Source organism: Cavia porcellus, unplaced genomic scaffold, assembly GCF_034190915.1.
Source record: "Cavia porcellus strain 051 isolate PalLab524CR breed Dunkin Hartley unplaced genomic scaffold, mCavPor4.1 scaffold_26, whole genome shotgun sequence".
Taxonomy (NCBI): domain Eukaryota; kingdom Metazoa; phylum Chordata; class Mammalia; order Rodentia; family Caviidae; genus Cavia; species Cavia porcellus.
The window spans coordinates 25,570,472-25,582,528 of NW_026947509.1; the positions used below are offsets into that span (position 1 = coordinate 25,570,472).

The following is a 12,057-nucleotide window of genomic DNA, read 5'->3' on the forward strand; positions in this document are numbered from 1 at the left end:
TGGCTGTTGGTTTGTCATAAATGGCCTTTATTATATTGAGGTAAAGACCATTTATTCCAATTTTCTGTAAAGTTCTTATCATGAATAAGTGTTGGACCTTATCGAAGGCTTTTTCTGCATCTATAGAGATGATCATGTGATTCTTATTTTTGGCTTTATTGATATGGTGGATTACATTTATTGATTTGCGTATGTTGAACCATCCTTGCATTCCTGGGATGAATCCCACCTGGTCATGGTGTATAATTTTCTTGATGATTTGCTGGATCCTATTTGCCAATATTTTATTGAGGATTTTTGCATCTGTGTTCATTAGGGAGATCGGTCTATAGTTCTCTTTTATAGTTGGGTCTTTCTCAGGTTTTGGTACTAGAGTAATATTTGCTTCCAGGAATGACTTAGGAAGGATTGCTTCCCTTTCAATTTCATTGAATAGTTTGAGGAGTGTCGGCATTAGGTCTTCTTTATATTTCTTGTAGAATTCTGCAGTGAATCCATCTGGGCCTGGGCTCTTCTTGGTGGGCAAGGACCCAATTACATTCTCAATTTCATTAGCAGAGTTTGGGTTATTCAACAGTTTTATATCCTCTTGATCTAGCTTTGGTACTTCATATGCTTCTAAGAATCTGTCTATTTCTTCTGTGTTATCAAACTTTTGAGAGTAGAGGTTTTCGAAATAGGTGTTGATGATCCTCTGTATTTCTATTGGGTCTGTAGTGATTTCTCCTTTTTCATTTCTTATTGCATGAATTTGAGCTTTTTCTTTCCTTTTTTTAATAAGGTTGGCTAGGGGCTTATCGATTTTATTTATTCTTTCAAAGAACCAACTCTTTGATTCGTTGATTCTTTGGATTGTTTTCTTAGTCTCTATTGCATTGATTTCTGCTCTGATTTTTATAATTTCCTCTCTTCTTTTGGCTTTGGGCTTGACTTGCTCTTCTTTTTCTAGCTGTTTGAGGTGTAGCATCAAGTTATTTATTTGTATTCATTCTGTTTTCCTGATGTGGGATCTCAGTGCAATAAATTTTCCTCTCAGAACGGCTTTCATTGCATCCCACAGATTCCAGTAAGTTGTATCTGCATTTTCATTTTCTTTTAGGTATTGTTTAATTTCTTCTTTAATTTCTTCTGTGACCCACTGATTACTCAAGAGTGTGTTATTTAGTTTCCATGTGTTTGCGGAATTTTTGCAGTATCCTTTGTCATTAATTTCTAATTTCAGAGCGCTATGATCCGATAATATGCAAGGGATGTTTTCAACTCTTTTGCATTTGCTTAAATATGTTCTGTGAGCTAATATATGGTCTATTTTAGAAAATGATCCATGTACTGCTGAGAAGAATGTGTATTCTGATGTTGTTGGGTGGAACATTCTGTATATGTCTATCAAACCCATTTGTTCACAGGTGTGATTCAGTTCTGTTATTTCTTTGCTCATTTTCTGTCTGGTTGATCTGTCCCTTGGTGTCAGTGGTGTATTAAGGTCTCCTGTTACAATTGTGTTACTGATAATTTGAGTTTTCATTTCTGTTAATAATTGTTTTATATAACTGGGTGCTCTGGAGTTTGGTGCGTATATATTTAAGATAGTTATCTCTTCCTCTTGGAGTTTTCCCCTTACGAGTATGTAGTGACCTTCTTTGTCCTTTATGGTCATTGTTGGTTTAAAGTTCACGTTGTCTGCAAACAGAATGGCTACTCCTGCCTTTTTTTGGATTCCTGCTGCATGAAGAATTGTTTTCCATCCTTTGACTTTCAGTCTGTGAGTATCTTTCTGGGTTAGATGGGTTTCCTGTAAACAGCATATGGTTGGATTTTGTTTCTTGATCCATTCTGCTAGTCTATTTCTTTTGATTGGTGCATTGAGACCATTTACATTAACGGTTATTACTGTTAAATGCTGGTTAATTGTAGGAATGTTATCTCTCTGCTGTTGCATCTTTATCTTTCTGTTCTGTTTAATTATTTGCTTTGCTTAGTGCTTTTTTCCTTTGTGTATCTAAACTGTCTTTCAATATTTTTTGCAGGGTTGGTTTGGTGTTCATGAAGTTCTTCAGCTGTTCTTTGTCATGGAAGTATCGTATTGCACCATCTATTTTGAATGATAGTTTTTCAGGATACATCAGTCTTGGTTGGAAATCATTTTGCTTTAGGATCTGGAATACTTCACTCCATGCTCTTCTTGACTTTATCGTTTGTGCTGAGAAGTCTGCTGTGATTCTGATAGGTTTTCCTTTACAAGTGATTTGTCTTTTCTCTCTGACAGCTTTTAATAATCTATTCTTGTGTTGGATTTCTGGGATGGTGATTATTATATGTCTGGGTGTAGTTTTATTTTGGTTATGACTGTTTGGAGTTCTATATGCTTCACTGATCCTGATGTCAGTTTCTGATCTCATGCTTGGGAAATTTTCAGCTATTACTTCTCTAAATATCCTCCTGACATCCTTCATGTTGTCTCCCTCTCTTTCATCAATCCCTATCATTCTTATGTTATTCTTCTTTGCATCGTCTTGCAGTTGTTTAATTGTTGTTTCCTGGTTCCTTGTTATTTTCAAAAGATCTTTCCTTTCCTGTTCACTAGCTGCAATCCTGTCTTCAAGGTCTGAAATTCTATCTTCACTTTCATTAAGGCGGTTTTTACAACTTTCAGTGGAGTTTTTTATTTCCTGTATATCTCTGTGCATCTGCATTATGTATTCTGTTTGTTTCTTATATTGCTCGTCTAGGGATTCTATCTTTTTGTTTAGTTCCTCCAATTTTTTATCTGTGTTTTCTTTAGATATATTTAGAATCTCTTTCATTTCTTTTATCATTTCTTCTTTTATCTGGGAGATTATTTCGAGTTTGAATTTCTTTAAAGCTTCCTGGAGTTGCTTGTCAATTTCAGTGGCTATTGTGTCCGATATATGAGGTGGATGGGATATATTTTCTTCTATATACATCGCTCCTAGGGTTTCTTGAGATGGGCTGGAGGTTTGAGGTTGTAATTTGGTCTTTCGTTTTGTCATTTTCCTATATTTCTGTGTTTCAAGTGTTATTTGAAAGCTTCCTCAGGATCTGTTGAAAATCCCCTTCTATGTTTGGAGCTACTGAGACTCTGGCGCCACGCTACCCCAAGCCATTAGGCCTACAGAACCAGTGGCCCTCCTCTGCCTGCTCAGAACTCCACAGTTCCAGACAAGCTGGGCCTCAGAGACACTGTGCGCCCACCTGCCCCTTGGAAGCTCCACAGTTCTTCAATCGCAGCCGGGTTAGGGTACTCACCACAGGCCGCAGTGCTTCAGGAACCTGTGGACCCTCTCTGGTTGCAGAGATATCCACAGTCCTCCAGACACATGGAGAGGCCGATGCAGGCACCCCAAATCTGCCCAGCTCCTCCTCTGCAGACCAATGGCCAGGCGCGGCAGCTAAACAGGCTGGGCTAGGCTGGTAGTGTGGGCCAGCCCACCTATCGGGAGCTCAGCAGGTCTCCAAATGAAGCCGGAATGGGGAGGCTGATGTGGAAGCCTCAAACCCACCTCTCCCCTTCACTGCACCTGGAAGCCTGAGGGAACTCCAGCAGTCTGGGTGCAGATATCCAGAGTCCTCCAGACACGCAGAGAGGCCGGTGAGGGCACCCCAGATCTGCCCAGCCCCTCTTCTGCAGGCCTATGGCCAGGCGCGGCAGCTAAACAGGCTGGGCTAGGCTGGTAGTGTGGGCCAGCCCACCTATCGGGAGCTCAGCAGGTCTCCAAGTGAAGCCGGGAATGGGGAGGCTTATGTGGAAGCCTCAAACCCACCTCTCTCCTTCACTGCACCTGGAAGCCTGAGGGAACTCCAGCAGTCTGGGCGCAGATATCCAGAGTCCTCCAGACACGCAGAGAGGCCAGTGAGGGCACCCCAGATCTGCCCAGCTCCTCCTCTGCAGACCTATGGCCAGGCGCGGCAGCTAAACAGGCTGGGCTAGGCTGGTAGTGTGGGCCAGCCCACCTATGGGGAGCTCAGCAGGTCTCCAAATGAAGCCGGGAATGGGGAGGCTGATGTGGAAGCCTCAAACCCACCTCTCTCCTTCACTGCACCTGGAAGCCTGAGGGAACTCCAGCAGTCTGGGCGCAGATATCCAGAGTCCTCCAGACACGCAGAGAGGCCAGTGAGGGCACCCCAGATCTGCCAAGCTCCTCCTCTGCAGACCTATGGCCAGGCGCGGCAGCTAAACAGGCTGGGCTAGGCTGGTAGTGTGGGCCAGCCCACCTATGGGGAGCTCAGCAGGTCTCCAAATGAAGCCGGGAATGGGGAGGCTGATGTGGAAGCCTCAAACCCACCTCTCTCCTTCACTGCACCTGGAAGCCTGAGGGAACTCCAGCAGTCTGGGCGCAGATATCCAGAGTCCTCCAGACACGCAGAGAGGCCGGTGAGGGCACCCCAGATCTGCCCAGCTCCTCCTCTGCAGGCCCCTTTAACAAAATCTTTGAAGTGACTTTCTTTTAATAGTCTAAAACATATTTAATCATTTTATGTCCTTTCACCACATTAAAATGCTACATTTTAAAAACTGTAACTTTCTTAACTGGCTCAATCACAGTATGACCTTGTTTTTACTTGGTAAAGTTGATATGATTTTCAAAAACCAAAAATATACATATATATGTGCACATATATTCATATTTTAACCAGAAAAAAAAATAATTTTTAAAGGCATGCTGAGGTTGCAAGTAATCAGTTGAGCACTAAACCATTAAACAAGGCACCACAAAAGACAAAACCAAACAAAGGTTTTTCTGTCCCCAGTTTGGCAAGCTAAAGGGAATAATTTTCATTATGAACCTTGAGTCCAATAAGCCACATGGATCCTGCAACAGAAATGGCAACAAGCTTCTAAGTTAGTAAAAAACAAAAATTTTTTTTATTCGTACTGGGGATTGAACTCATGACCCTGTACCCACAAGGCAGGCGCCCATGCTGCTGAGCCAAACCCCCAGCCCTTGGTAACAAATTTAAAAAGTTCAAATGGGCAAAAAACAAAGTTAGTAACAGATTCAAACAGGTGGACAACCCAAATTACAAAAAACACTGAACATAGAGACAAATGGACAAAAACGAGCCTCAAAATACAAATGGGCCCCAATACCCCACACGGGCCTAGGCCCCCCAAACGGGCCTAGGCCACACACACCGGCCTAGATCCCCCACACAGGCCTAGGCCACACACATTTCAAACAGGTGAGAGCCCCCAGAATCTGGTGCAGAAGGAGCGCTAGCTCATCTGCAGTCACTGCCCGCATCCAGATTACAAATGGGCAAAAAAACACCACACGAGCTAAAGCTCAAAGTTACAAATGGGCCCCAAAAGCCCTAAATTACAAAACAGGCAAAAAGGCCCCCAGAATTTGTCTCATTTTATCTGCAGTTACAAATGTGTGCACTCAGATTACAAACAGGCAAAAAACCCCAAATACTTACAGATATTTAGCTGATTGGTGAAAAAACAATTTGGAGGGGGGGTCTCCCAGTACTCCTGGGTGAAACCCAAATCTTGTAATCCACAAATGAGCCCCCCCCAGAGTCCAAAAATGGGGCAAAACATGTTTTTTGAAAAAGCAACGCTGATTTATTTTATCTTGGGCTCAGTGACACAGTGCAGTTAGAGTATACAAAAGCTGTGTCCGCCTCAAAGCTTTCTAGCCTTTTGTAGATATCACAGTTTACAAAGTAAGGGGTTATGGGCATGGATCAGGAAATCTGCTAGGGAAATGTTTCTCTTAGCAAAGGACAGACTAGTCTAGCAGTAATTAACAGTCCTTTGTCAGCTTGTTTTAGCACCAAATCTGTTATTTATAGAGGGGAACAATGGTTAACATATCAATTAGGTTAGGTTCCCAGGGATTTACAATTCTTTACAGAGGGGAGCATTGATTAACATATCAGTTAGGTCACCCAGAGGAAAAAAATGCATACCGAACAATATGGCGGCTTTACAAGTACTTAGGTATAACACAAACATAATGAAGCTCTTTTTGCTAGTGTAGAGCACCGGCCCTTCACAGTTCCAAGAACTGCTGTTAAAGCCAGGCTAGTGACATTGAGAGAGAGAACCTCCTCCTGGACTGAAGCTGGACAGCTGTGGGTTAACTGTGCAGCTGAGCTCCCAGGGAAACTGATGGAGCTGAGCTCCCTGAGGAGCCTGCTGAGTGTAACCCCAGTTAGGTACAGGCACAGCTACTAGGTAACAGCAGTGGGGCATAGCGGGTTTGGAAAGCTCCGTCTGAATTCCCTGTCCTCTGATCCACCGTTCAAGCATCCCTAGTAATTGCTTACACAAACAGGCTTCCTTCAGGCCAACTCACCAGCTTTTCGCACAGAGCTGGGTGAGTGAAAGTCAGGTCAGTGCACTATAAGCCATCAGTTTGGGATCTCTGTTTCGGGGTTGCCTCCATAGCTGTGAATACTGAATACTGTGAATCCACAGAGAAATTAGTGGGCAGTGCCCCTGAGGACTGGAGGGACTGAAGAGGATTATTCAGGGCTCAGAGAAGGTATTGCCGAGCAGAGTCTGGAAAGATGACCAGATTTTCTTCCTGTAATCAGAGGTCTTGATGTCAGACTCCAGGGTTTATTTGGTGTTTGACCTGCTGGTTGGTGTTTAAGCAAACCAGACTTAAGTGCCATCTACTTTACACAGTCTTGGTAATGACTCGAGGAAATCATACATATGACAGCTTCATATGATAAATGCTAACATGGATTATTATAATTATCATGATGATTTCACATGCAGTTGTTTACTGGAATGCAGCTGTTCTAGCTGTCACCTCAGATGTGAGCAGACTGAATCCTTGGAGGTGGGTGGACCACAACAGAGGCCTGCAGATTTGGAAAAGAATCACACAGTTGTAGATCCAGCATCAGTGGAGTTGAGTGCCAAGTTTGGGAAACGCTTGTTATTTTCCTGAGATGACTGTAGGGTATGATAACTTTAGCACACTGTCTTTAGTGAGGCAAAGAATTTAGTTTTAGAGTGGCTGCAAGAGCAATGTTACAGTGATGTTGGAGATAATTATTTTTGCAACTGTGCTTAGAGAATGAAAGATTGGGTGCTCAGGGATAGTCTGCTGTGGACAGGTAAGGATGAAAGGAAGGAGAATCCTAGTTGGTATCCTAGTGAGGATAATTCTGGACATAGCAGCTGGGAGGTTGAGGCAGGTAGCGTGTGATAATACATGTCCCCAAACCTTCTATAGAGGTAATATCATGGTTCTGTGAGATCCATGGAGTAAGTTGCTTCACATACTTTCATGAAACAAAACTGTATCATGGACAAATAGAAAGTATAATCTAAAAGCATCCTACTGGAAGATCCTGTTTTATTCTGTATACTTCTTCCAAAGCAGCTCTTGGAGTGGCCAATAACATCAGAAACAGTATCTTACGGATCCAGACCACTGCACATGAATTGTGAAAACTCAATCCATTAATGAGAAAAAGAATCAAAACAGACAACTTTTGGGGAACAGACCATGTTTATAAAAGTTTGACTGATGAACAAATTTCTAATTATTTTAGGTGGTTAAGATTTGACCCAGTCTGGCCCGGGAGAAAGGTGAATGCCCTTGGTCTGCACGCTTCTGCCGAGTCTGGTGAGCCGTGTATCTGCTCCCCCACCCCTTTATATGAGTAGTACACTATCAGAACCAGGAGAGCCTCTAGGTGCACACAGCTGGAACCTGTTTCCAAGGAGCCAACATTTGAACCCATCTCCAGTTGGACGGAGACAGCCAGACTCTTGTAAGATCCTTTCTCCTGGATAATCTGTTCTATTTGTTTGTATTACACTGTTTCTAGCCATTCATCCATTTGAATGAAGCTATTTTTCCTGTCTTAGGTCCTTTGGGCCCCAGTACGTGACTAGGAAAAGAAATGCATAAGATAAAATGTAAAACAAACAAATGAAAAAAGCTCTTTTTGGGGATCGCCTGCATGTGGATGAATTTCTAATTTAGGGAGAATTTCTAAATCGTGATAAAAATCTCCAGATTTCTGGGAAATCATTTGCTGAAGGGCATGTGAAATGGTCCTGCTTGTGTCCACATTATAGACACTGTGCAAGGCTTGACAAGGAAGGGAAAAGAAAACACACTTTCAGCCCTGCTCTAGTCTTCCCTAACTAATTTCTTTTCTTAGGAAAGTTTTGGATGCCTCCTTCTTTTTTTCTTCCTTTCTATTTATTTATTTAGAGATAATATGTAGTGTGGGCTGGACTTGAACTCACTAATGTGGCCCAGGCTGGCCTCAAACTCACAGTGATCCTCTTGCCTCAGCCTCCCAAGTGCTGGCATTACAGGCATGTGCCACCGTGCCTGGCTTGGGTGCCCTTTGAAAACAAAGTTTCTGATTCTTTTCATCTTGCATTCCAAAACCAAAGGAAGTAACCACAAGAAAGTGGCAGGTTGAATGGAAGAAGGAGGAAGAGAACTGGAGGGGAAATGTGATCACCGTTCCCTGTGGAGGATGGTGAGGCTGTGTTTGAAAACAGTGACCACAGTTTCCTCATCATAAACTGTGAAGTGAACTCCTTGGTGTGTGAAAGCTGAGTAGCGCTTGCATTTGGGAAGAAGAATATAAATTCTTGTCATGACTACAGGATCAGTTTGAGTCAGTAAATTGGGCCTGAAGAGCAGTGGGACCAATTCCGTTGATGAAAGTCAAGTGAGTTATGTGTGGTGAGAGAGGTTCAGCACTCGTGACCTGGGCAGGTTCATTTCTGTCCCCCAGTCTGGCTCTTCCCAGCTTCCTGACAAACTCACTTTATGTGGCTTTAAAGGAATATCCCCTTGGACACATGAGGAGGTTGGGGGCAGATGTCAGACAGTATTGGTCCCGCAGTTTGCCTGCTGGGAGGAGGTATCTGAATGTATCAGCGATCGCAGTTTACATAAGGCTGACGAAACCTTAGGTGCATTAGTACTAAATAAACATGCATATTCTGCAATAAAAGCAGAGTTACCCCTTTGCCTTGTCAGACTGAGACCTGAGTGCTCAAACCCTGAAAAGTGAGAGGCGTTTTAGGAGGCAGACCTGCTGGTAGTGTTTGTTTACCTTACCTCTGGTGACATGGCCTACACAGCTAGCCTGAGAGGTTAAAGCCTCTCGGTGACATAGGGCACAGCTCACTCTGTCATCGATTTTTCCAACTGGTGCCTGTACCAGCGTCTAAATTGTTAATAGTTTGTATTTATGCTTCCATTGTCACTGGACTTCTGCTGCTGAACCTGGAAAAGGCTCCAATATGTTTAGTGAGCGCTGCGGACTTTCAGTCCTTTTTAAAGCCACTCTCATTTATAGATGAGAAGATTTAGGCCTGCAGAGGAAAATGAAGTCAATCACTGAGATAATATTAAAGGTCTGTTTTGAGGCACTGATTCCAGGTGAACAGTATGATCCCTGCCCTCTTGCAGATTGTGTGCCAATGGGAAACACTGACAAGTAAACAGTGAGTTGTTTGCCCAAGATCACATGAGTAATGCTGACCTGGAAATAGTATCCATGAGACCTAGACATAAATTCATAAATATTTTGTAATATCCTATGGTCAGTATGAAACTTTGCAGCTTTTGCTTTGACACATCTAACCTCCTTAGCATGCTTAAGGGCTTCACTGGGGCCACCCCTTAGACTGCACAAATAAATAAATGGATTCATTTGATTCTGGAAAATTGTCTTTGTTGCTTTAGTTTGCTCACTTCTTGCATGAGGAGATGAATGTGTTCTAGTGAATCAAGAGTCCCTGCAAGAGTCCAGTGGAACCACAGTTATTAATCCCAGGAGTGACCATCAGATGGCAGCATCGGGCTAATCAGTGTAGTCAAGTTGCCCCTGCCCCAACCTCTGAAACTTTAAAGAGGCAATTCTGAGCCAGTCTTTAATAACCTGGTTTTTGAAAAATTATAAGATTTTTTTAAAGAATCAATTTTACACCACTAGAAGAACAGTGAAGGCTAGGCTGAAATTTTAGTCTGCTCATTTCTCCACCTCCCTTGATTCCTAGATATAAGATGAAAATTGGCACATAAGCTTTCTTTGACTTGAGTCTATCCAAACTGTTGACATGTGAGCCTCCAGGGACCAAAACACTCGTCAAAGATCACACTAAGTAATTATCTTAGAAGGCAAATAACTCCAGATTTGTGTAGATTTGTTTTTCCCTTTTTATGTATTGTGATCAACATCTAATCTTGGGCAGCCAAACACAATCAATTTGGCTGTGGCTTATTGTACTGACTACACCAACTGCTGTCTAGAAAAAAGAAAGGCTTCTGTTTTCAGAGAAGTACATGGTGGCAAAATGCTCACTCTTAGAAAGACAAGGGTGGGCAAGGTGGGAAATTACACATGAAAAGAAGGGAGAAAGAGGAGAATGGAATCCAGGAGATGCCGGCTCGCTTTCTCAGCATGTCTCTCCAGTGCTGAGTTCTTATGTCTTTTCTCTGGCCCTTGCTTCCTCTAGACACCTCTACGGTGGTTATGGATCTACAGAGGACCCATTCACTGCTTCTGCTCTTGCTGCTGACCCTGATCGGGCTAGGGCTGGTGCAGCCCTCCTACGGCCAGGATCGCATGTACCAGCGGTTCCTGCGGCAGCACGTGGACCCCCAGGTGACAGGTGGCAATGATTATTACTGCAACTTGATGATGCAGAGACGGAGGATGACTAGTCCGAGGTGCAAGCCCTTCAACAGTTTCATTCATGAAGACATCTGGAACATTCGCAGTATCTGCAGCACCAGCAACGTCGAGTGCAAGAATGGTTTGATGAACTGTCATACAGGTGTTGTGAAGGTCACAGACTGCAGGGAGACAGGAAATTCCAGGGCCCCTAACTGCAGATATCGGGCTATGGCGAGGACCAGGCAAGTTGTCGTTGCCTGTGAGGGTAGCCCTGAGGTGCCTGTGCATTTTGATGCATAGACCATCCCATATTGTTTACACCAGTGGCTAGCCTCCAATTTACACCTAGATGGCAATGAGTGACACCCTAGAAAAGTCACAGGCTCTGTCTCCTTTGCTCATTTTTTCTATTTCTTCTGTAAAAGTCATTCTGTTTCAGATAGTGCATCTAAGAAAAAAGGAAACATATATCTATGAGTCTGAGCTTTTCTATAGTAAGCTTCTTATAATGCTGATCAGCTTAGTTTGTTCAGATTTTTATACTCTGTAATTTAGTCATAATGTATTTTTACTACATTTTAATAGCTTTCACCTCAGTTATTTTCGTACCCCAGGAGTTCTTTTTTTCAAGATTTCTAATTTTTAATTCATTTTATTTTTTATTTTAAAGAGAATAAACCAAAGAAAATGAAACTGAAGAAAGCTCATCAAAACAGAACAACGAGAGTGATGCAGGACTTTCAAACAAGACAAAAAGGAATAAACAATGGCTAACATAATTCGTCTTGTTATCTTCACCATAACTGCCCATACCATAAGACGTAAGGTCAAACAAAACAACGGAGTGATATAGGACTTCAAAACAAGATAATAGAAAATCAACCATGATTACCATGATATGTCCTATTATCTTCAAATAGCTGCTCATACCATCAAGCATAATAAAATCAAACAAAACAGAATAAAACCAAACCAGACAAAACCATGAAAGTGATACAAGACTTCAAAACAAGATTGTAGGAAATTGATAATTCTTTTTTTAGACAGCTTCTCTCCTTTCACTTTCTTGTTTTTTTAAATTTTATTTTAAAGAGATTAAGACAAAAGCGGACAGAACAAAGCAGATCAGAACAGAACCATGTAAGTAACACAGTACTTCGCCACAAGACAACTGGATTTTAACAGTAGCTACCATAATGTCTCTTTCCTTGAAACAGTTGAGCATACCTTCATACACAATAATATTAAGCATAACAAAATAGTATAAAACAATTCAAGAGAATGGAAGTATTACAGGGCATTCATAACCCAATAACAGACAATGAACAATGGCTACTATATTATCTCATTTTCCATAAATTTTGTTTATACTATCACACATATTAAAATCCAATAAGACACAACATGATAGAA

The 12,057-nt window shown here is 42.2% G+C and overlaps 1 protein-coding gene across 2 annotated transcripts; it reads left to right on the forward strand.

The window, feature by feature from the left end:
• The first annotated feature begins 7,562 nt into the window (after positions 1-7,562).
• On the forward strand, positions 7,563-11,025 carry LOC100716663 (ribonuclease 4-like). Of its 2 annotated transcripts, none has more exons than XM_013157269.3 (2): positions 7,563-7,616; positions 10,484-11,024. In XM_013157269.3, the coding sequence occupies exon 2, from the start codon at positions 10,501-10,503 to the stop codon at positions 10,942-10,944; it is 444 nt and encodes a 147-aa protein (XP_013012723.1). In that variant the 5' UTR covers positions 7,563-7,616; positions 10,484-10,500; the 3' UTR covers positions 10,945-11,024. The 2 variants fall into 2 exon arrangements, with proteins under 2 accessions (XP_013012723.1, XP_003474577.3); XM_003474529.4 differs by having other exon boundaries at positions 7,584-7,764; positions 10,484-11,025.
• The last annotated feature ends 1,032 nt before the right edge of the window (positions 11,026-12,057 follow it).

What these genes read in the sequence shown, in the direction of transcription:
- LOC100716663 (XM_003474529.4), top strand. Translation starts at nt 7,584, where the DNA reads ATGCCCTTGGTCTGCACGCTTCTGCCGAGTCTGGTGAGCCGTGTATCT. An exon ending in ACGGAGACAGCCAGACTCTT is followed by an intron (nt 7,765 to 10,483) that starts GTAAGATCCTTT and finishes TGCTTCCTCTAG; the next exon opens with ACACCTCTACGGTGGTTATG.